A 25,095-nucleotide genomic window follows, 5' to 3' on the forward strand; every position below is an offset into this window, starting at 1 on the left:
ACTGACAGGAAAAAAATTCCTTTTGAGTAGAAGAAACTTTCTCTTCCTCAGACTCCAGAAGCAGAGCCCATGCATGTGAATCTGGAGCTTTCGCTGCAAGAGCCATTAAATCTGTTTAATTTGGCTGCATTGGTGTGCCTGGTGCCTGATGGTTGGGCACCCTCCTGCAGGAAGACCTGGGCTTCAGGAAGGGCCAGAAGAAAAATAGGAAATGGAAAACCACTCTCAGGGAGTGATGGTTTGCCACTGCTTGATTAGGAGGATTTAAATAACCCATTAGGGAGCAGCCAGGAGCATTATCCCCTGCACTCTCCAGCAAGAGCAATTTGTTGCTATTGTGAAGTGAGCAGCCACTCTTTTTAGAGCCATGCACAGGAGCTTCATGGCCCACTGGACTATGGGCTTAGGGGCTGGAAAAGGGTGTTTTTACTTAGGAGAGAGAAAGCATTGAGCAGCTGGTCTCAATGAGCAGAGCTGTGAGGGAAGGACACTATTTCACCATGGCAGTACAGTGATCACACATCCCTGAGGATGTGCCTGGTTAACAGCGTTTCCATCTGGGGTTTGAGAGAGAGGAGAAAGCCCCCTGCCCTGAGCACTGGGACTGTGGGATGTGGCTGTCAGGATGTGGCACTGAAATACCCACCCAAGGCAGCAGAGGTCACAGGGCATGAGGGCCAAATTTTAGCAGAGGAAGAACGAGAGGAAGTGAGAGAAAGGGAATGACAAAATTCTTGGTTCTGGACAGAGTGGTCAGTCCCCCTAATTCCAAGCAAACATTCCGTTGCCAAGCAACCATTCAGTTGCCAGGGGCTGTTATGGTCGTTGGAGTGGCCACAGGGCCTGTTATGGCAGTTGGAGTAGCCACAGGGCCGGTCTGCAGGGCTTGAGTAGCCACAGGGCCTGGCACAGGGGTTGGAGTAGCCGCAGGGCCACAGGGCTTGAGAGGCCACAGGTCAAGGAAGGTCCCAGGAAAGCAGAGGGGCTCATCCCCTGCCCGGTGCTTCCCACACACCTCTGGGCCCTCAGGCTTGCAGGGCAGCTCCTGGGCTGACCTGGGAGAGGGACATTGCCAGCAGGGCCTGGGCTCTCTGTTTCCTGCTGGTGTCCGCAATCATGGATATCTGGAGCAATGGGAAGATGTCAGGCTATTTCCTCAACCTCTACAGGGTGGAACTCCCACACTTGTTCAGGTGAGGGGCCTCTTCCATCAGCCTCCATTCTCTTCTCCTGTCTTCTCCATCCCTCTTTCCCATGCCATGGCAAACTCCCATCCTTTATCTCCATCACTTCTATCTGCTCTTGTACCTCCCTTCCCCAGCCCTGTTCCTCCCTGTAACACCCCCATGCTCTGCCAGGGGGATCCCCACTGGGGAGGGGTGGGGATGCCATGCTGCCAGATGGGGTCTGAGATGGTGTTGGGTTGCTCTGCCCGATTGCCCCACCTGGAACACCGTCCAACATCCAGAACAATCCAACACCCTGCCAAGGAACTGGACCCAGCATGTAACCTTGAGGAAAACTTCTGTGACAGGGAACTGGGAGTGAGAGAGGAGGAATCCCCATCTTCATTTATGCACCTTCTGAAGACTAAGATGGAAGTCCGACTGATGGAAAAGGCTCTGGCAGAGAAAGATGAGGTGAGAAAGATGGGAGGGTGTTGTGGCATGGTTGAGAGGGCCTGTGGTTTTTTGGAGCGGGGCACCAGCAGGCAGGTGACTGGTTTTAGGTGAGAGCAGCCATGCCACCCTCACTCTGGTGCTTCAGGCCTTCAGGGAGAAGATGAAAGTCATCGTCGACCGGTGGAGGGCCCTGCACGCCAAGAGGGCTCAGCTGAAAGACCACGTGCAGAAGTCTGGGAAAATCATACGGGTATGCCAGATGACATGACCTTGAGCCACACCACCCACTTCTCCCCTCCCTTGGGGAAGAGAGTGTCAGGCCAGTACTCCTGTTCAAGCCTCCCTTGAAGCTGGAGGTGTAAGGAAGAGGAACTGCATGGCACGAGGTTTTGTACCACAGACACAGAAAGCCCTATTAGTGCTTGAGTGAGAGAGAGCTTGTCCTGTACCAGTGGGATCTACTTAGGGCACCAAATGTCCCCCAGGAAAGGTCTCAGCCTTGCCACTACTGTTGGCATCCAACTGTCTTCCAGGGACAGAAACAAGTAGGTCTGAAAATCAGAATGTCATCCCAGGCACCTGTCTCCAAGACCAAAGGGTCAATGCAAGAGGGATCGCCCTGTGAAACAGGGAGGGAAAATATTCCTGGGGTGCTTCAGTACTAGACTCTACTCTCTGGAAGTATGTCCTTCCAGTGCTGTTAAGTGATCCAGCCCCATCTTTCCTTGCCTTCCTTTCCCTCTCTCTGTATGTGCATGCGTGTGTGTTGATGGGGGAAACCACCAGGAAAATGAAGAGGTACGAATCCTAGCTCTGAAGATAGACAGCAAAGAGAGAGAGGAGAATATGCAAAAGGAGAGTGAGCTTTTGAAAGCTAAGATGAAATTGGAAGCCCTCAGAAAAGAGCACCTGAAACTCTGCAAAAAAGTACAGAAGTACTCTGTCTTCAAGAAATACCTGGATGATGTGGTGAAGATCTCACAGGTGAGTTTGGATGTGAGAGAGACAGATCTTGGTCTTGGGAAGGGCCTTACGTAGGTGTTGAAACTAAAAGAGATAAGGCAAACCCACTGGATGCTTGAGACCTCAGATGGAATGGGAAGAAGTTCCCTGCAACCAAGGTGAGTTGCAAGGAGGAGAGTTAGGGTAGGAGAACCAGAGCAGGAAAGGAAGTCTCATTGAGAATCACAGGATCACAGAATAGTTAGAGTTGGGGAAGAAGGGAAGATCTCTCATCTGGGGGAGGTGTTGGCCCTGGTAAGGGCAGGGTGCCAAATGAAACAAGACCTGCAGCTCGTGAGGGGAGGACATGGGGTTACTAACACCAGGAATCCTGTGCTGTAGTTTGAGGACATCCTGGAAATCACTTCACGGTACGCGTTGCTGGTGAGGACACACAAGGACCTTCTGCAGTCACAACAGGGGCACCAGGAACTGACTGAGCAAGACAAGGTGCTCCTGGAACAGTATAGGGCAGAGAAAGAAGCTGAGATGCTTCAGTACAAAAGTAAGCTGTCGCAGCTCAAACTACGTTTTGACCAGGCTCAGACCGACATCCGCCTCTGGGTAAGGAATTGTGGGGCAGGGAGGGGACGATCTCCAAGGCCTGTCTCTGTCAAGACCAGCTGATGGCTCATCCTTCAGCAATGGGGTCATGGCAGGGCCCAGTAGCAGTCTTTGTGATGGGAGGAGGTTCATCATTTCATCCCTCCACGGGGTTGCAGAGGGAAAAATGACAGACCAGGTCTGGAGCCAGTTTGCCATCAGGCAAAGCTGGAAAGCACCTGGTCTAGGAGGGTGGCAGTGGCATGTGTTGCTGCCAGGGTATCAGCAACCCTGCTGAGGGTAGCACGAATAGGGCCTGTGGGGAGCCAGAGTGAGGACTGCAGGAGTGGAAAAGAGATGGGGAGGTTCCTGGAGCAAGGAGCAGCTGTGGTGGTTCCCAGATCTGCTTCCATCACACCAAGCTGAACCACCTCCAGCACAGCCTGGCAAGGACGGGTTTTTCCTAGCCAGGCAGATGAGTGTGGAAGTTAGGGTCTCCAAGCCAGGCATGCACTGCTGAAGCAGCATCTTTGCTGGGACACACCCCCAAGCTGCATGTCTCCTCTCCTTCCAGGAGACTTGCTGGGCTGACATCCAGAACAGAACTTCCAAGAAAACCAAGAAACTTTGGACCATCAAGCTGGCCATCCACGACCTTTTCCAGTCCACCAACAGGCGGCTGAATGCGGAGTGTAACGTGTCGGCGGATGACAGCCTCAAACAGCTGGACATGGTAAAGCCAAGCCAGAGCCTTACTCCCTGCCCAGAAAGAGGAGCAGTAGGGTCTCTCAGCTGCCCAAAGGAGGGGAGAGCTCACAGGCCCAACAGACACCTTCCTTTCTCTCCCGGGCATGGGGAATGGGCAGGGGATACCAGGCAAACCTGTCTCTTCTGAGGAGGCAGAACAAGGTGTGGGTCCTTGCCTGGCGAAAGGAGTGGGAGCCAGGCAGGCTGGGGCAGGAGATGCAGGGCATGCAGATCAAGCCACAGCCAAGGCTGGGTTTCATTGACCCATACTCTGAATGCAGACTCCCCTACAAAACTCCGTTCTGGTGGTGCAGATCCAGCAAGGCAAATGCTTATCCCCCTGTTCAGTTTGATTGGTGACATTTGGGGCCAATGAATCTCTCTCTGCCTCCTATTCCCATCCCTGTGCTGAGCTCTGCCATCTCTCTTTCCCACTCTAGATAAAGCAGTTTATCCAGTACCTCAAAGACATCCATCTCTATGGGGGACAAGAAGAAGCGCCAGTGAGCAGCTACACCGATGAAGCCAAAGGGGACCTGACCTGCCCTGACAACAAAGTTTCAGTAGGTTGGGAAGGGAAAGAAGAGAACCCTACAGATACTGTAGACTAAAACAAACAAACAAACAAACTGTTTTAAGGTGTCTCTTCATTTCCTGGGAGGATTGGACATTTCAGAGCAACACTATCTCACAGCTTCACCCCAGACACCATTGGGGTGCCTCCTCTGGCAGATGGGGTTCTGGTTGCAGGAGATAGTGTTCCTGCAAAGCATGCAAGATCATGAGAGCAGGCTGGGACAGGAATCTAGTCTCCAACAGGGATCAGTACAAGTGTTCACATTTGGGTGTCCCACTCAGCCTAAGCTCTTATATATTTGAGAGAGATGTCACAACAGGGTGGGGAGGCTGTGCTTCAGGAGAGCTTCAGAGAGTTTCCACCACACCCAGCACATCAGTGGATATGGATTTCTCTGCACAGCCATGCGTTACAGACTAAAGCTCACCTTCCCCCTCAAGCTGTTAGGGAAAGTGTGGAGAACAGACATAGGTGATGGATGAACCAGCCAAAGCTACTGCACCAAGCATTTAGCTGTTCATCACATGTGCTGTCATGAGGAATACAAAACAAGAGGACGAACAGTGGCTCCAGGGACACACTGTGGAGTTCAGGTCAGGTTCCACAGTCTTTTGGGGAGGACCTTTTATTGGACCAAGGACCCAATGACATAAGCTTACAGATTTTGAGGCAAGAGACCATTGATCAGACACTCTTGCTCCCTGCTCGCCAGCAGTTATTCCTGTTCTGAGACAAAGGACTTCCTGGGGGAAGAAGAGCTTCCAGGAGGAAATAAAACTCTCTGAGACTGGTGAAATGTTGCACAGTGCAATGCAGAAATGATACTCAGCACTTCCCAGGCTTTGGCTGGGATTTGGGAGAAGCAGGGCTGGAAATGGAGCATCTGGGGATGAACAATGGAGCTTTGAGGACATATTCCCAAACACTAATTCAGAAGGGTTTTTCCATCTTCCTTATCCTCACCATGGCACAGTGTCCTTGCAATTTCTGTTTTTTTAGGGCATGGCCTAGACATAATTTGGAAGAATTAAATCTTGAGGGAAAAAAGCAATTCAAATGCTTCAGCGTAGTGAGCATGAGTCCCAAACTGGTGCCCTTTTTAGCTAGACAGGTTCTGCCATCTATGCTTGGTTTGATCTTCCAAAATAACAGGGTGTGAACTTTGATATTTCCACGTTGTATGGCAAGAAATAACATGCCTGTAACAGTTTTAATCCTGGGTGTTACCTCTCCTCCAAACTTCAGAGATATACTGATATACACACCCTGCCTTCCCGCATGCGGGCGGGTAGTTAGGAAGAAAAAAAATCCTCTTTGTGTGTTGGTACACGTCCTTCTAAGCAATCCCAATTTCCACAGGGATCACATGTGGCTGAAATGCAGCTGTTGTTGGTATCCTGTGTGCTTTGCAGTGCATTGTGCTCATAAATAAAAAGTGAGACAAATTTCAGTACCTAATATTTTACACGAGAACTAGATGAGAGTTTCAGAGCCCTGTGCCAACACAGGAATGAATGTCTGATTTTTCTTGCAGGAAATTTCAGGATGGTATAAATTTAATATATTGGATTGAATGGTCATGTGAATTGTTACCCTTGGGGTTTTTTTAAATATCTTTTCATGATAAAGGTAAAATCAACAAATTAAATCCTTTAATTAAAATGCTCTTGGCTGAGGATATGAATATTATGGAAATTATTTCCATTTGCTAGCTATGCTTTTGAAATGAGGATACAGAAGTGCAGAATTTACACCTCCAAAAGATGGTATTTCTTCCACTATCTTAACATCTATCTGGTCCAGTTGTCTGCACCTCCCCATGTCACACTGCCATGAGTCAGGAAATAAAGCTTAAATCTAAGGTAGTTATAGAAAATCTTGTTTCTTGTTGGATTTGTTTTTGTTTGGTTTGGGGTTTTTTTTATGAATTCATAAATGCCTCTTTTAAAATTAAAAAAAAAAGAAAAAAGAAAGAAAGAAAAACCATACACCTTCTTCCAGATGAATACTGACTATTGTCTGAGCCAAGGCAGTGCAATGCCTCTGTTTCTGCTTTAAGTTCTAATATAACTGAGTTTTTGTGACATTAATTGGGTTACTAAGAGTGCTGGACACAGGCTGAAATCTGAGTGCATAACAGGAATCCATACAGTGGTTAAGGAAATCGGAGAAAAGTTATACTCGGAGTTATAAGGAAATAATTCCAAAGTATCTTCACTGAAACTAATGAGTTTGTTTTGGATTCGTTCACTTGTAAGTAGGAGGTTGGCAATAGCAAGGATAAGAAAGTGGCTTTCTCTGAAATAGGAGAGAGAAAGAAAAGAATGCAATCTAGGAAATTATGCAGCATTGGTCTCTTAAGAAAAGCCTTCTCTTTCTATAAATGTTTACATTATTGGACATTTTAGGGAAGAAAAAACTGTAAAAATTAAATGGAGTGGTAGAGAGCTGTGTGTGAGGGAGACAGGGCTGCTTTGGTTAAACTTTGAGATTATTCACGTGATCTTCTCTGGTGACATCAAATCTAAAAAAATGGAAAAAAACCCCAAAAATGTGAGGCAGAGTACCCCAACCCTGTCTCCACTAGTCCTCAGCAACGCAGATCTTTCTCATGGGTTCAGGCAGCCACTTGGATCCACTCCCCTTCCTCGTGCCACTTGGATGGGTTATGTACAGATTTAAGACCAACTATGCTCAGTTTGGCCTTGGGGTCACTCTCCCATTAGGAAGCTCAAACCCTGGTGTGTGCAGCAAACCCTTCACTGTTACGGGGAATTGCAGCAAGCGCAAGTGCAGCCCAGTCATTTCATGTGAGTAAATTGGGATAAATTCCCAAGATTACTTTGATTACATGATGTTTGTCTCACATTACATCATGGGCTGCAGGGTGGGGTGGTCCCAGAGCCCCACTACACATGTAACTGTGCCCTGCTGGAGCCCCAGAGGTCTGAGGTTCCTGTGGGCCATGACGTATTTGGGATGAAGCACTGCCTTTTGTGCCCCCCAACACCTGGAGCCATTGGACTAAATGTGGAACACTGTGACTGGGTTTGTCCTCTGCCAGGCTCACACCTTCCACAGTTCCTATAAAATACTGTTTGCCAGCCCACAAATACAACAGTCCAATTTGATTCTGCCTCTCTATTCTGCTCTGGTGAGATCCCACCTGGAGTACTGTGTCCAGCTCTGGGTTCCCTCAACATAAGAAGGACATGGAGCTGTTGGAACGAGTCCAGAGGAGGCCATGAAGGTGCTCCAAGGACTGGAGCACCTCTGCTACGGAGACAAAGATTGTTAAGCCTGGAGAAGGAAAGGTTCTGGGGAGATTTTACAGCAGCTTTCAATACCTAAAGTGTGGCTATAAGAGGGCTGGATAGAGACTTTTGACAAGGGCCTATAGCAATAGCACGAGGGTAAATGACTTTAAACTGAAAGAGAGTAGGTTCAGTGATGAGATAGAGTTAAATCCTAATACGTATAAAATTCTGGACAGGAAAGGATAATCTTTCAAAGCAGCTGCTCACACTTGTTCACTAACCCTTCCAAAATGTGTCCTGTGATATTCCCACACAGCATCAAGTGAATCACTGATTCAGGAGGAAACCATGCTGCTGAATGACAGATGTTCAAGTCACCACTCATCCTCTGCCCCCTTGGATGGTGAGGCTACTGGGGTCTTGCTCCACATCTGCCCTTCTCTCTCAGTCCCCTCACTTATTCCTTGCTTGATACAGACACTTTCATTCATTTTTCATAAATATAATTGTGTGTACCTTAAAGTGCATGGTGAGGAAAGAGGGAGATTAGAAACACCTGGTGGGTGTTTCTGGAATAGAAATTCCTTCAAGAAGGTGAACTTGGACCATTTTTGCCTCCACCTTACACCGGTTGATGGGTGGAGGGCTAAAAGTCAGGCTGGGAGCTGTGCATAGTTGGAACACCCTCCACCTGGAGCAAATTATCTTCATCTCAGAGATGTAAAGTGCTCCTGCTAGTACCAGTGAAGCAAAATGGTGAGTGGGACAGGAGCCCTCTGGGCACACGCTCACCTGAGAGAGAGGCAAGGAAGAAGGAGTCCAGCAGACATGCATGGGAAAAGTCCCTCAGGGAAGGGTGACATGGATAAACCAGTAGGGTTGTGATTGATAAACCAGGGTTTGCTTTTCTCCATGAACATGGCACCTTGGGTAGATTTAGTCTGCTCCCTTTTCCCTTCATTGCAATTTTTGTCACAAGATTGAGCTATTAAAATGTTAACACAAAATATACAGTTGATCCGTAACATGATGTGTGCTTCTGACTGGTGCAGTTTTCCTCTCCGTATGCAGCTTCTCATAGAATGCTTAGTGTCCCTACACATTTTTTCAAAGCTCAAGAATTCAGGAAAAGACAACTTTCATGTAAGGTCAGTCTGATTGCTCTTGCTCTTCCGAAACACAGTACAGAAAGAGTTGAAGACATAGGGTTGCAAAATTGAAAAAAATTCACAGTATCACTTTTGCATAATATCTTAATATGAGGGATCACAGGAACCTTTTGTTCTGGGGCAAGACTGATAAGAGACTAGAGTTTAGCATTCTACTAGGCCTAAGGGAATAGTAGCTGTTAATTAGCATAACAAAGTGGCATAAAGTGGCATTCTAAGGTGGTTTAGGTTAGCAATTTGATACAATTTTCAGCTTTTGGGATGAAATCTTCTGGGCTGGTTTTCCAACTGGGAAAAAAAGCACACAAATGTGTGTAAACTTACTTAAGACAAATATTACTGAATAATCTCTGCATCTAAGGAAAGATAGGAAACTTTTCTCCCATTATTACTTCTTATAATTCCTTCAGTGAATGTTGATAGAGCAGACACAGCCGGTTTTACACACTGAAATGTGGGCAGGGAATGGTCCTTGTGAAGCAGTGTCTATTTGTTACATGAGAATCACAGACTCACAGAATCATTAGGGTTGAAAAAGACCTATAAGATCATTGAGTCCAACCACTAACCTAACCCTGAAAGGTCCAGCAGTAAACCATGTCCCTAAGTGTCACATCTACATGTTTTTTAAATGTTTCCAGGGATGGTGATTCCACCAGTTCCCTGGGCAGCCTATTCCAAAGCTTGACCACCCTTTCAGTGCAGAAATTTTTCCTAATATTCAATCTAAACCTTCCCTGGAGCACCTTGAGGCTGTTTCCTCTTGTCCTATCATTTTTTAGAAGTGCCATAAATCTTTTACAATGTTTTAAGTTTGTGGTGCAATAAAGTTACTGTCAGAGAGCCGAGCTAGAAGTGGCTTCTGGAGCACAGCTCTTTACATAAAGGCATCTGCAAAAAGCTCCTGTACAGAGCAAAAGTGCTTAAAAACTTGGTTTGTGCTGAGCCTGTGAAGGCTTCAGCCGAGGAAGGCTTGGTGTTGATGCCTAATGAAAAGCATAGTAATGTTGTTGCTATAAATCTCTTGGAAACATCTGAGGTGGAGGGAAGAGGTTCTTTGGAAGGGCTGAAAAGCTGAGCCTGCATTCCTGACACACTATATAGGGTGAGTAGCTCGGGGCTGTGACAATATCCACGTCTGAGTCTCTGCACAGGACACCTTCCACGTCTGCAAGATAATGAGGAGCATTATCTCATCTCCCAGAACGGCCTAGTGGGGGTCATTCTCTGCTGCATGATGTAACCCATGTGTGGGGCGGTCCTTGCTATAGCAGGACCAAACACACTTGATTTCATACCACCTATTGCTGTTCTTTTTGGTCTCATGAGTTTTTGAAGGTTTTCATTTATTTTTTTTTTTTCAGCTCTGCAAAGATGAGTAAGTTTCATCAGACAAAACTCTGGTTTCAGAATTGCTTCAATTGCTCAGGATTTTTCATTACTATTATTAATATTACAAAGACTAACCCCAGAAAATTCTCGCCCCATTTCCTTGTGCCTCTGCTCCTCCTTTGGATGCAAAGAGGAGCTGCTGGTCTGTGGTGCCCCAGAGAGTTCTGGCAGCCCTGTGGCGCTGGTAATGCTCATTTTTGTCGGCGCAACCCAAAAGTTTGCTTTATAATTACCAGCAACATGTCAGCAAGGAAGAAGAGACATAGAACTAAACTTGATTGCTGGGGTTGGAAGTGACATTTAAAGGTCCCTTCCAACCCAAACTATTTCTGTGAGCTATTCTGTAGTTGGTGAATTTGGTTCACATGGTGCAAAATGTTGTATGATAGACACTGGAATCCCATTATGTGTCTCTCCAGGTTACAGATTCACTGACATGTATCTGGAGAGGTGCAGGGTGGGAATACTGATAAAGCCTTCAGTTCTCATATATTGTAGTTAAAAACTCTTTTGCTGGTAAAAGTGTTCACCAAAAGCCCTGTACAGTGTGTATACAGGCCATGCACACAGCATGGATCATGTGAGAGGTTTTCCTCCAAGGTTCAGAGCTTTCTCAGTGTGCACAACCTAGCATGTTTCTATCTGAATCTCAAATAAAATAAAATAAAATAAAATAAAAATTAAAAAAAAATCAAAACCCAAACCCCCCATATCCTGGAAGCTGGAGATATCACCAGGCAGCTGCTAAGTGTCCTTCAGCTGCCCTGCAGTGTTGCACAGAGCTGCAGCCTGGACAGGGACATGCTGCCGGTGTCTGTCTGTGCAAAGAAACATAAAAATTATTTAAATAACTGAGTAATTCAGTGAGATTTTCAAAGTGCTGATAACCCCAGCATCAGAGGCTTTCGTAGGGATGCTCCTGGAGCATCCCTGTTGGCTGGACTCTGCAGCAGCCCCTCACACACCAGCTATGTATGATGGAAACCCTCATTCAGCACCCACAGCCAAGGCTTGCCAGTAATGACCTGCTCATTTTGCATTTTATTTTAAGCAAAGAATTTTTATAAAAAGCATTTGTGTGAGTTAATCTCCCATTTGACTACTTGGGGACTCATGTCCCCATCCCAACCAAGCGTTAGACTGTATCTCTGCTTGCCTGTACCCCTGTGTGCAGCAGAACTGGCATTAACTGAGGCTCAGTGAGGCACTAAGGTGTGTGTGTGCATTAATATAAAGATAATGTCATTATTCTGCTATAATACAGCAGATTTATGTCTGCACCAGGTATATTTTCCAGTATATCATATCCAGTCAGAATTAATTTAATGAGTGTACTGCACTCTTAGGGCCATAGTTTTAAACCGTGGTGCTCAAATGGCGATGGTAAAAGCAGTGAAAGAAGGTTTGAAAATCAGCCCCCTATTGCTTATATTGCATTTATATAGAGACCTTGACATTTGAGCCCGTGGAATTTTCCAGTGATACATAAAATTAGACCTTTGTATTTGTTTTTATTTGCTATCTGCCATTCATTTTGTTTGCCTTGGTTAAGTTTCCAATTTTCCTTTTATACAGACCCTGCATACTGGTTCAGCATACTTGGTGGGAACATTCTTGCTGGTGCCTCGTTTGTAGAAAGATGCCTTGCTAAGCAGGACCTGCTTGGATCCCAGACTGTAAATAGCTGCCTTCACTGGAAACTTGGGATACATTTTCCCTCTTGAAATCAGGTCCACTAGCAAATATCACAGCCTAATATCTCACCAGATAGAGCCAGGGTAATAGTCTGACTGCTCTGTTTAATGGCTAAAAATACAGATCTGTGAACTGTATTCTTTCCTCTGCGAGTGACAGTTTCATGCATTTGAACCCATCATGTACCTCCCTGTGCCCACTGGAGTGATGGTGATTTGTGTCTCTATGCTGACACGTACCTCATTTAGCTCAGCCTTGCGAATCTCAAAATCCTCAAACAACTCAAAAAGCTGCTTCAGCACAGATCATGCTCCTACATGGCTGTTTTGATCTTCACAGCTTCTTTTGCTGTTGCTGAAGGTACTTTTTTTCATAAGCACGAACTTTCTATCAGCTGAAAAATTTTGCTGTTTGGTCAAGAAATGGATTCTTAACCCCTGCTGTAATATATTAGCAAAGCTACTGACACTGCAGGTGCAACCCTGCTTCTGGGCTTAGAAGCTCTGTTGGCAGAAGGAAATGAGCTTTAAGGAATAAAATGCTTGCTTTGGTTCTAATTATCTCATGTTCAAAGCCCAGAACTACTGCAGGAGTTTGTGTGAATGATCTTTATAGATTAGATAAAGCTGATCTTGGTTCCAATTCATATCTACCCCGTGGTGAGTGGATATCAAGGATATTCCCAAATGCTTGCACAACCCAGTGACTTTCCATTTAATTTGAGAGTGTTTTTCTGGCTTCTGATGTGCTCAGAAGCTTCTCGCATTTCTATGCTGAACATTAATATTTGTGCAGTTTAAGGTTTTATACAGATTGTGTCATCCATTCCTAAAAATAGCACATAAATGTGTTTAATAGAAAGCCAATATGTCATTTTGGAAGGTTACAGATATCCTAATACTTTAGAGGACGTGAACTGTTTTCATGAAGAGTTAAAAGCAGAAAGGCGTTTTCCCCATTAAGGCAGGCAACCCTCTGCTCAAGGCAAATTCATGGGGAAAGGAGGATTTGTCCCTCCAAACCAGGCCTGGAGACATCATGGTGAGCTGCAATTTCATTCATAGAGGAGGTCAAATGAGCAAGTAATCCTCTTCTCTGCTTCAGCGAGTGTCCAGTGTCAGGGGACCTGGGCTGTGCAGGGCAGTAGGAGACTTGCCTGGGTTGGACACAGCACCAGCTCCCAGCTGTAGGATCAATGCTTTCTATAGAAATTAATAGACTGGCAGGGAGCAGACACCATCTGTAGGAATGGGCTCCTGGCAGTGCTAACAGGTCTGCACCCAGCTGTCAGAGTGCCATGGGAGATTTGCTTTTCACAGTCAGGTCGCCTTTCCCCTGCCAGCCATGGAAGTTATTTGGGTTGAAAAAAATATCTGTAAGCAAGAATGGAAGGGAGGGAATGTAGTCAACTGATGGAGAGGTGCAAGTTGTCGTGGCAAAAGACATCACAAGTAACTTTCTTGCAGGCAGCAGTACTGAGAAGTGGCTGACATGAGTATTGCCAAGGGATCTGTGTTTGAAAGTCCCAGATTCCAAGCTCTGCTTTGGCCACTCAGCCCAACTGGTACCTTGTGCCTGCAACCTGGGCACAGCATGGAGACATGGGAACAGCAGAAGGGGATCAGGTGCTTTTCTGCTGGGCTTTTAGCAGCTGTTTGTAGAAGGATGGTGGTCACCTTGTCAAGACAAGAGAGTGACTGCCACATCCATGTGGTAACAGTCTATTCTTGTGCAGCATAAAGCAGATTTTAGTATTTGCTTAATGTCAGGTTTACTGCCCTTACAAACCTTAAACCTGTATTGAACCTGCTGAAGGGACAGGGAAGTGATGGTTATGTGGCTTCAATCCTTAGGCTTTCAATCATGTATTTAGTGGGAGGTGTCCATACAATATAACGAATCTGGAGTTGCGAGATTTGTCCATCACAAAACACTAGGTCTGTGGAAGAGAGAAACACCTGGGGCATCTCTCCATGTGTTGGTCTTTCAAGCCACTGAAATAAAATTGATCATCCAAAAAGATTCTGGATAGCTGAAAGTTCCCAGGGGAGCTGAGAGTGAGATGTCAACAGCAGTGAGAGTGTGTGGGTCCTTCAGCATGTCACCCCAGGAGAAGCAAAGTGCAGTCCAAACTGCACTGCAGTATAAAAAGACCATGAAGATGTTTAGGGAATGAATGAACCAGTCATTCAGGTCTCCATACCTGTAAAGGGGTGAAACAATTATTGAAAAAGTGACTAAAGCCACAGGAATGAAACAGCTGAATATGATGACATGAGAAGGTCTGGTTAGTGCAGGTCATGAAAAGTGTTTTCAATGACGGCTTTAACCAGGAAAGGGTTGTAGGCGAGGAAAGGCTTTGCTCTGTGTGTTTCATCAGTTGGGAAAACAAATAGAGGTGAGGGAAAGGAATGAGGTGGAGACTAAAGAGGGAGAATACTGTATTATGAGTAGGATGAGTGGCATGGCCTCATATAGCCCAGAGCCTGGCATACTGGCCTCAGAGAGGGGGCTGAGGGGAACCATCCTGGTAGGAAGATGAAGAAAAGAGAACATCATGATCATAGAAGAGCTTTTGGTTTTCCTTTTAGTGCAGGCAAAAAGAAGCAAAGAAAACAGAATAGTGAGTAATTCAAACCCAACAGGAAGATAGATGCTTTCTTGCAGCATGAACCTGCTGAGTCACAAACACATATCCCCACCTCTCAGCCTGGCCCAGCAAGTGTGGGATAAAGCAAATCAGGAGCTGTACTGAGCACACTTTGTTTGCTCGTATTTTGTATTCATTAATCTGCTCATTCATTCATGATCTGCCTTAAGGTGTTGCTAGAGTTAAATCCTGAAAAGGGTACACAACAAACCCAGCATGCAGGGCCCTTCCTCGAAGGGCTGTGCAGCAAGAAAGCCCCAGGGAATGCTGAGAGGAATGCAGCAATCAGAGCATAACTCACTCTGTTAGTAATTTTTTTGCCTCTATCTCATGGAGAGTTTATTTTGGCAACTGTGGAGCATGAAAAAACCTCAAGTGTTCCAGTTGTGAGTATTGCATATCTTTCCTGATCTGGAGAGAACTGCCTGGATGGGATAGGACAGGGTTATTCGCCATGGATGGAGTCCATAGATGGAAGGACAAGACATTCCTGATAAAAGCAAGGAAAAACTTTCTAGATTGACAGCAGGCAGTAAATTGCAGACAGGTATTTGCTAGTGGAACTAATCCTGGTAGAAGATTTGGGTAGATCTTGACAGTGAATGTGGAGCTATATTCAGTTCCAGAAGGGATGGAGTTGTTTCTACAGTGAAATAACTTACATGAGTCAGAGAAATTGCTGTAAGATCCTTTAGGAGACAAGGCACAGATGTGGTTTCCCAAGAGGCAGCGAGGAAAGGCAATTGTGGGTTGGGTGATAATTGACAACAAATATCTACTCACCTACCTATGAGGTGGGAAGTTGGTACAGCTCCCACCATGCTTAGGTGCTCACAGGGGACAAACAACTAGCTCAAAGAGAAATGAGACACCAAAATAATCCTCCTCTTTATTGATGTGCAAAGAATGAGCTTCTTGCAAAGGTCTTTTGAAGAACCAATACAAACTAACAGTTCTAGCACGTTGTTGCAAAAACTTGTGGGAGTGCTGTGGAGAGAGCATTATCTGCTCTTCTCTTTTCATATTCCTTTATGTGGCAAAGGAGTTGAGAGGGTGTCAGTATCAGCCCCCCTTGCTTGGGCCACAGTAGCACAGATGATGTAGCAGGAAGCATCCAACAGCCCAGTGCATTTGTGTCCCTTGAGCAGGCAGGACGGGCCAGACCATCCTTTGGGTCAGGGACCAAATGATGAGCAAATCTCAGACTGTTTCTTCACCTGGATATGCAGCTCCACAGAGCAGCTACATTACCTGCATGTCTGCAAACGTGTGTGCTCCTGCTCTACAACAGCATATTAACCTACATTTTCTAGTCATCTAAGTGGCAGGTTCTGTTGAGGTCCTTGAGGCTGATTAACCTCAACAGAGGAATAAAAGGTGGTAGGTTGAAAAGTACACTGTGGCCAATCTGCTTGTGCTGTGAGTGGTTGCATACTGGAATCTTTGCTCCCCAAAGCTTGTCTTGAACTGATCATGAGCTGGAGTCCATGCAATTAAGATGAGTAGTGAGCTTGGGGTTGTGTGGTCTTCAGCCTGTGCTGGGTACCCAGCTGAAACACAGGTGTAGGACCTGACTGAAGGTACAGCGAAGCTAATGAAAATACAGATTCCACTGGTACCTAGTGTCCCCAGAAAAGACCCATGGGGTTGGTCCTCAGAGGAGAAGTTGGCTTAAGCAAGTGTCTCTTCATTCACCTTGCATCAAACTCTACCATTCTGTGTCCAAGGACAGAAGTTGAAATTCATCAAACCCACTGGATATCCTGCTACAGTTAGAGGCATTACTTTACCTTAAGCTTTGGTCAGTGAGGAGAGCAGTTCCCATGGTCATCTTATTGGTTAAACTCTCTCAAGCTCTCCTGCCCACTTTGTCCCACAGCCCTTCAAACCCTCAGTCTTGTAAGGCACATCGTCTACGAAAAAGGAATCAATAATCTCTGCAGGCCAACTCCTTTCAGTCAAACTTGAATAACTGTTTAGTTACAGTCCTCTCCTATGACTGGGGTATTTTCTTCTACAGCTGGTCAGAAAATTTGTCCCCTTCGAAGAGATTTTGGCTGAGCTCTCAAGTAATTTTAATTCTCATGAATGTAGAATAAACTTTTGTTTTGGCAGCTGCAGTGTCCAGCCCTGTTAATTTACTTCTTGTGAGCTCTGAAAAGCTTGGATTAAGCTCCAGTAAGTGGTGACCATAGCAAACATGAGAGAAGAACATGTCTCTTGTTTTTATCTTCCTTGTCTCTCTGAGCCTGGGGGCTGCATCAGGATTTGGTGCTGTAGAAACATCTCCTGCCCCCACACAGATGTTCAAGCCATTAACCTTTCCTACTTCTTGTCCATGGAGTATCTGAGGATGGATGGAGACCTCCTGTAGGGTCAGACCTATCTGTATTTCAGTCGTTCAGGCTTCTTACTGATTTTGGAGGGTCACAGTAGGCTGAAGAGTACAGGCACACAGCAGAGGAATAGGCTACAAGAGGAACATAAAACATTAGAGTTTTGGTGGGCTTGTTCTGTTACCGTTCAATGAAACATCTGTTTCTTTTCAACAGTAGTGACTGGCTGGATGTTGCTTTGATCCTTTACTGCAATTCCTATTTGTGTTATTGTAAGGGCTAATGGTGAATGCTGATTTCTCTCCTGATCGCTGTCCAAGTTGTTGCTCTCTGGCCCTGACACCAGCAGCAAAACGTTCCAGTGTGACTGGCAAATCTACCGGATCTCCACCACTCCCAAAGCGGTTCTGAGAGCTGCTGTCCCCTGAGAATGCCCATGTGCTTGAATTTATGGGGCTGCCTCGAATAAAGGCCTGAAAATGCTGCTGTTGAGAAGAAAGTTGTAGTGCTACAAGACGTGTTTTGCGGTCCTGTTTTTTTCCAACGGGACAAATCCTGCAAGCCTCTCCTTATAATTTCTCTCCCCAGTGACTTTGTTATTTTGGCAGGAACTTTCTTTTTGCCTTTTCTTGGCAATATTATCATGATACCTAAGTCATGAGCAAACACTTTGGTTGAGAGTGACAAGGAGCACTGGCATTACTCCAGCACTGGACAACAAATGGTTAATTATGCTTAGTTTGCTTGTATGTTTTGTATCAGAATAGCATGTTGACTGCCAAATAAGTTATACTCCATGGACTAATACAACTGCACACAAAAGCTATAAGAATGCCTCTGATAAGCTTTATCTTGGTCAATGTTTATGCAAAGAAAGCCACTTCAAATGAATTATTGCAAGTTTCCTCCTTCCTTGAGTAAATTACTGAATTCATTGTAAATTAAGTCCCTGTGATTTTGAATGATTTGTGTTCCAGTGAAAAGATTTTTCCTCTGTACACTTTTTTTGTATTTCCTATTATTCTGTGTTCAGAGGATTCCTTTCCAGTGACTGGGCTCACTCTGAACAAGTCTGTGGCCTGTGATGAAAACTGATCATAGTAAATACTGAGATGGTTTCAGCTGTATTTCTCTGTGTGTGTTTATCCTGAACTTGGCTGAACATTAATACAGATGAAATGGGGATGGTTTGTTTTCCTGTGACTGCCTCCATTCCATGGATGCTTCCATGTCTCGTAGATTTGACTCTGGTGGAATATTTATTGAAGTAAGAACTGATGAATGTGCTATTTTTAGAAGAATTTGCCAAAGTAATAGATCATTGCTTACACCCACATATGAAATAAAACCTGTGCTGTAAATAGCACCTGTGATTATCAGAAACAAAAACATATTACAAATTTAATTAATTTGTTGCTGTTTAATGCTGTTATAGTAATATATGTTTCTATTCTTGATTTTGGTTGATTATTGTGAACACCGCAATAATTTGGCTTTACACAGTACAAGGAAACAGTAAAATGGTAAACTATGCCATTTCTAAAACCTGTCATGAAAACACTTCCAGTCAGTAGTGGGTGGCCAAATAAAAAGATATTAAGTAAACTTGAAAACAGGCATATAAGGGCATGCCTGCATGCATGGATGCAAACAGATGTGAACTCCTCTCTTGCTCTCCAAGCCAACTGGGCACAAGCCAGCTTCATCGAGAAGCCATGAAACCATGTTCATGTAGTGCTGGGCTTAAATATTCCACCCTGACTGTTTTAGCTCCCCTCAAGTAGCCAGATAGCTCATGTGCACACAGTGTGATGCTGAAGCCAGCTCGAGTCGAGCTGGCTTGAAAGGCAGACAGAGGAGATCATGTGTGTCTGCACCCATCTGTGTAGACATGCCCTAAGCCAGGCTGGGTGAAATTTGGAACCTTAATTAAAAACTAAGCTAATTAATTCAATAGGCCAAAATTTTGTCTGCCGTTGGCATGGATTTGTATTGGACAAGAAGAATGTTTTTCCACTTCCCAAGCAGACAAAATATTGGAGCTTCTATCTTTGAAGTTGGAGATGACAAAACTGACTTAGATTATTTCTGTTTGAAAATGGGTTTTCTTTGTGTTTTCATCTCAGGTTGGGTGCTCATGTGGTTCCCATCCCCACAGTGCCTGGACACCTTGTATTCTTTGATGTACAACTCTAACAACCCCTGTTAGAAGGGAACGTGCTGGTTTTCCCATTGGGTAGATGGGGAACAGAGTCCCAGAGCCAAAAAAGGAGATTTTCCAAGGCTACATTCTGCCTCGTGCAGTGGCACCCTGGACCAGCTCCACCAAGGAGTCATGAAGTGTCTCCAGACTTCTTTAGAACTTCTCTTTGGGTCTTTTTCATACAGCAAGTGTGGTGCCTTTGCTTTTCTAAACTCTATGTCTAACAAGTCACACACACTGACTTGGCAGCATGAGGTCAGCAGGGGCAGGTCCCACTGTTCTGTGGCCACCAGTAGACATGAGTGGCCAAAATGCGGTCTTGTGCCCTGGCCTGTGACCATCCACACAGTGTCAGTGGTAGCAAATGCCCTAGCATGGATTTGGTCTGCATAAACTCACACTCTCCAAGATGGTGCCTTGGCACCATCTGGGGAACACATGAGCTGTTTCCAGAACTCATCCTCTTGGGATGCGGAGAACATTCACTCAGACACAGCTTCTCCTGTGTGCCTAGGTTTGGGGAACTGCCCCTTGCCCTGTTTTATTTGGACTTTTAGGCATCATATCGCTTCATTTGCAAAATGCCTCTGTGGACTTCCTAGGGAAATGAGGACGCTGCTTGACCTCACGCTCGGGTGGGACAGGATGTGGGGAGGAACACTGCATGGTGGGAAAACATGGGAATTGCGAACCCCTTTGGGGCTGAGTGACTTTGTACTGATGACCTACAAGCAGCAAAATAGGCTGAATTAGTGCAGTGAAGTATTAATTAAGAGGAGAATGCCATAATGTTACAAAAACATTTCTATGGTGTTTTTCTACCACTGATGTCAGGGAAGCCAAACTATCATGGCACATATCCTAAACAGGATTATGCCTTTATTCAAGTAAAACCTTTTGGCTGGCACAGCTTTGGTGGCAGTACACAGTGGGAAGAGCTGGGATGGGATGTGGAATAGCAGGGACTCAGACATTTGAGGACCGTTCAGTTGGCAAATAGGGCATGGGCATTCATCTCATCTCACGCAGCACAGACGGGTCTCCAGTGCTTTGCAGGTGCAGAGGGGAGGCGTGTTTTTAGGGCACTTCTTAATTCCCAAGGTAGGCAGATGTTCTTTGAAGCAGCTGAGGTTTCTGGGCTGTTCTCATGGCTCCTCCACTTGCCTAAGGACAGGGAATGGGGCTGGGCTTCAAACGATGAGTTGAATCCTGCCCTCTTTGAAGTCACTGGCAGAAATTCCCAGTACCAGCTATGAGGTCTGTGTGTCTCAAGGGGCTACAGTAAGGCAAAGTGCCTTGTCTCTGGCTGGTCAGTGTAACTGGAGAGCCTGGGACTGCTTGGTCTCAGGGGACACCAAGGGGCACACAAGCTAGGTCAGTCAGGCTGAGGTGCAGCAAACTTCATGGACCCATGCCCAGAGGACTCATTAAAGTACCCTGTTAGCATTTAATACAACTCATTCCTATTTCCTTCTCCCTTGAGAATCCATACTTTACTGCTGTGACCAGTCCTGAGTCCCGGCATGTATGGAAACTGTTTAAAGGGCTTCAGGCAGGGTTTTCTGAAAATCAGAAAAATAAAATATCTCATAGAAACAGAGCCAATTGAATCTGGAAGCCATGAAAGAAAGAGAAACAACATTATCAGCCTCTTGGCATGGGGATATCTGCATGTGTGTTTGCTTGGCTGTGCTTCTGATAGATGCCTTGAGCTTCTTCACATGGTGCCTGGCACAGCTGGAGTGGTGAGATGCAACAGTCAGAGAAACTCACGTGAATGGTGGGGGTTGACCTTGATTTTTTTAGATAGGTAAAGTGGCCCTGCAACCTCCACCTGCTTCTGTAAGCTTGTCATGTGCTTTAGTTTGCATGGTCTGGCACAAAGCTGTGTATAGGTGGCAATAGACACTTAGCAGTGGGCTGCAGCCCTGCCAGAGATGAGCATCACAGCCCTGGATACGTTGCACTGGCCCAAATGTGTTAAAATGGTTGTAAAAATTCATTTTACTGTGTAGTCACTGGTGACACCAATCAAGCACTCCAGATGTTGAGCTGGTCCCCTGGCTGTCCCCATGCCATTGAATACAAAGGACACCAACAAGGTCCAGAATCGGATGCTACCCAAGTTTGCCTTCATTTCTCAGGGCTGCAATGGCACGGGCTGCCCTGGATCCCTGCTGCCCAGCATTTGCTCCAGCAGCAGCTATGCGCAAGTGCTGCTCCCAAGGAGCTTCATCAGCTGGATGGGCGGACCCAGCTGGCTCCACGGTGTGTCAAATTCTTTTTAGTTTGTTCCCCATTATGCAAAATTCAGGCATATGTCTGATGCAGTCTTTCATTTAGGCCCATGCAGTAGATGTTTGCTGGACTGCAAAATCTGTGAGACTGCACAGTGAGTACTTTGCCCTCTGCCTGTACGACTGCTGTTAGTGTTCCTCTCTGTAGTCTATTCCTCCCCCTGCCAAGACAGATTTGCTGCTATCAAAGGCCTGCAGCTGACATATTTCTAATCATCCCTTCACTGCAGTCTATCTTCTGTAAACAATTAGGGAACCCTCTTTGGGATTTGGAGTCATTGTGCTAACTTCCTAACTATTTAGCTTTTTTGGCTCTTTTATTGCCTGGCAGGAAAGATTTAGTGGCCAGAAGACATTAATACACTTGCTCTCCAAGTTCCTGGGATTTGGTTAATCACTCCAGCTGAAACCTGTTGACACTGGATGATTTCTGGGATTTTACTGTGTCTCTGTAGTAAATTTAAACAAAGCAGCAATAAATGAGCTTGGTGGCAGGCATATTTCTGTGATGGAAATTGCTTTCCCCTTTGGGACAGGATCCAAAGACCACTGAAATGAGTGAGATGCTTTCCAGGAACTCAGTAGGTGTTTGCTCTGGTTGCTGGTGGAAGGTATCAGAAGGACTGTCAGTCACTTATGGCTGAGACTCCTTTGCTATCATTGCACCCTTGCTTGCATGATGATCTTGGGCATGAGCTGTTGGTGAAAAGCCTGAGTCACTGAACCTAGATCTCTTGGGGGTGTAGAGACACCGGGTCAATGTGAGCTGTAATCAGTAACTTTGCTTAAGAAGGCCTTTTCCCTGAGGAACCTCAGTATTTTTGTTGTTGTTCTAGACTAACCTATACAAAGCAAAATTATTTTTATTGTTATTTTTCCTCTGGCTGTGACTGTGTGAACTTGCACAAAACCAAAGCACAGCCATTAGCCAGGTTTGCTGCATAAGATTACTCAAGGAATCTTCAAATCACATTTGGTTGATCTCAGGTACATCCACCATAACAAACTGACTCAGACTAGCCTGTTTTGACTGTGCACATTAGCTTTCTCCTTTTATCTCCTTGAGTTGTGCCATCATTGTATCTACATGCTGAAAGCTTTCTTTGTTAAACTGGTGAAAACTAGTTACTCAACAGACTTGGAAAGGTTCTGCTGTCCTGTCCTGGCAGTATTCCACTCCCAGCTAGTCCAAGGCACCATCTTCTGAACTCTGAGGAAAAGGGATTCCTCCCACCATTTTTAAGGCACTTCAGTGTTAGCATTACATAATTCAAGCATGCTCAAGCCGTGTTAGCATTGCTTTTTTTCTTGATTACTCCATATTAAAGTGCTATGTCAGCATAATAGCTTGTTTTCTTTCCCATCAGCTTCCAAGAGCTTGGCTCAGTCCTTTACATATGTTAGTGCTCTCATCTGGCCAAAGGTACAGGTCACAGCGTGAATAATCTTTATGCACTGAAACTGAGCATCCACACAGTGCAACAAGCATTGTACAAGGTGGTATATTAATGAATGTCACAAGGGGAAAGGCCAAGGAAACACTGAGATTTAGTACCCGGATTTCCCACTTCCAACCCAAACCATTTGATGATTCTGTGATTCATCCCACTTTGTTTCAGCACCAGAGAATGCTCCTTGCCTTAGTATTCTGCTGGCCAGGGATCCCTCTTCCTTCAGTGAGAAGAGACAGATTCCTCAGGAGGGAAATTTGCATCTTCAGTGGTTGTACTTGCCTCCTGGAGAAGCTCATATCTGACCAATGACCACAGCAGAAGTTTAATAGGACCTTTATCACCCTCACCACCTCAGAGAAGTGTCTACCACTGCCTTTGGAAGTTACTTCTGTGTGTCTGTTATGACTGGAGGCCCAAAGCTTGGTCTGATGTGCAAGAAGAGTTAATCACTTCTGCCTCTTGAAGAGCTGGAGAAAGCGTAATGCTGTGCATTCCCCACTCCTCCCCATGCCTAGGCCAATAATTAAAGTATTCACCTGGGATATGGGAGACTCCCATGAGTGATTTTCCTCTGCTTGATGGGACTTGAACTTGCTTTTCTCAAAGAAATGTCCAAACGCAGCTCTCAAAGCCTCTCCCAGGCTCTGAAACTTTTAAAGATGTTCCCATTTGTATAAAATAATTAAATTGCCAGTGGAGCAGTCCAGGTCTCCCCCCTCCCCAGCTGAAAGCCCTAATAACAGGGTGTAGTGGTTCAGGAAACCTGCCCACACAATCTGTGGCTTTTCTTTGAAGGTCTGACATCTCAAAGCCTACCTGCGTCAAGAAACCCTCTCTGGCTGGGTTTCCAACCCCCACCAGGGTCTGTCCCTCAAACAGCAGGGTCTGTTTGGGAGGAGGTGGTCCTCCCTTCAAACACGAGCATCATGGACAGCAGGTTATGGCCTGTAGAGGAGTCCTGTATTAAGGGAAGTCACCCTGCCTGTGGGGACTTCACAGAGTTTTCCATAGTGGATGGCACCTGTTTCAAGGGAAAGTTTAAAAAAAAGGGGCTGGTGTGGAGCGCAGGCTTTTCCCCACCTCAGATTCAGAGGAAACTGCCCAGTTCCTCTCACGAGGACAAAAGGATCCCACCAGGAGAATGAAGTTTGTGTGTTCCATCTCAGTTTTGATTTTCAAGCTTGCACTCAGTGAGGCCACGAGTTTTCCAGAGCCTCTATGCCATAGGTTTGCTCTTGAAGACAGTTTGGTGGGCCCTGAAGACTTAAGCCCATTCTGTACCAAGTATAATATTTCACTCCAAATTATATTTTCCTATTAGCAGTGATATAAATAACCAGTAAAAAATTGTGTGTAGTCAGTAGAAGCACTGTATTTCATCAGCATTTGAACAGGGATTCATTAATGTTCTAGTTATATTTTAACACGTTTTTCTAAGCATTAAAAAAATCCATTCGCTTTGCAATAAAATATTTTATTTTCTGGTTGGGGGTTTCTATTTTAAACATACATATTGTGTGTGAGTTTATATATACTTTATATATATATATGTATATGTATGTACATAAAATATGGGGGTGTGTGTGTATTTTATATAACATAGGTCTGTGTGTGTCTATATTGTATTTGGCTTGTATCCACTCTGGCCTGACTGCCCTGATCTTAGAAACGAAACAGCTGCAGGCTTGGCTGGTGCTGGGATGGGGGACCACCTGGGAACCTGGGTGCTGCGGGGACTGGCCAAGGAGTCGTGGTTAAACACGTGGTGAATTTTAGACCGCAAAAATTGCATGAGTGGAAAGACTTCATTTGGCACCATTTTTGCTGTTGAGCTGATGGATGGGAGATTAAAAAAAATATATATAAATATTAAAAAAAAATTAAAATTAAAAAAAAAAAAATCCCTTCTCCTCACTGCTGGGTGTGGTGCCTTAGATGTCTGAAGAGCAGAGCCTCCCTACCCTCCGGAGCTTACACTCTGAGGCCTTGAACCTGAAAAAATAAAAACAAATATGCTTAATAGTTTGCATGTAAGAACTTGCATAACTGTTTGCAGGTCTGGGGCCCAGGGGAGGGCTCTGTGTAGGGAGCTGGAGCAGCACTGGCCCTGGGCATCTGGGGAGGCTTCAGTCTGTAGTGGGCTGTCCCTGT

The 25,095-nt window shown here is 45.4% G+C and overlaps 1 protein-coding gene across 1 annotated transcript; it reads left to right on the forward strand.

Moving 5' to 3' along the window:
- The first annotated feature begins 718 nt into the window (after nt 1-718).
- Nucleotides 719-4,544, forward strand: LOC113975681 (coiled-coil domain-containing protein 42-like). The gene is made up of 7 exons (XM_027699936.1): nt 719-1,193; nt 1,535-1,640; nt 1,768-1,872; nt 2,409-2,606; nt 2,967-3,188; nt 3,742-3,900; nt 4,355-4,544. Exons 1-7 carry the CDS (start codon nt 1,117-1,119, stop codon nt 4,523-4,525), a joined length of 1,038 nt encoding a protein of 345 aa, XP_027555737.1. The 5' UTR covers nt 719-1,116; the 3' UTR covers nt 4,526-4,544.
- The last annotated feature ends 20,551 nt before the right edge of the window (nt 4,545-25,095 follow it).

The sequence above is a fragment of the Neopelma chrysocephalum genome, unplaced genomic scaffold, assembly GCF_003984885.1.
Source record: "Neopelma chrysocephalum unplaced genomic scaffold, ASM398488v2 Primary Assembly neopelma1_142, whole genome shotgun sequence".
In the NCBI taxonomy this organism is placed as follows: domain Eukaryota; kingdom Metazoa; phylum Chordata; class Aves; order Passeriformes; family Pipridae; genus Neopelma; species Neopelma chrysocephalum.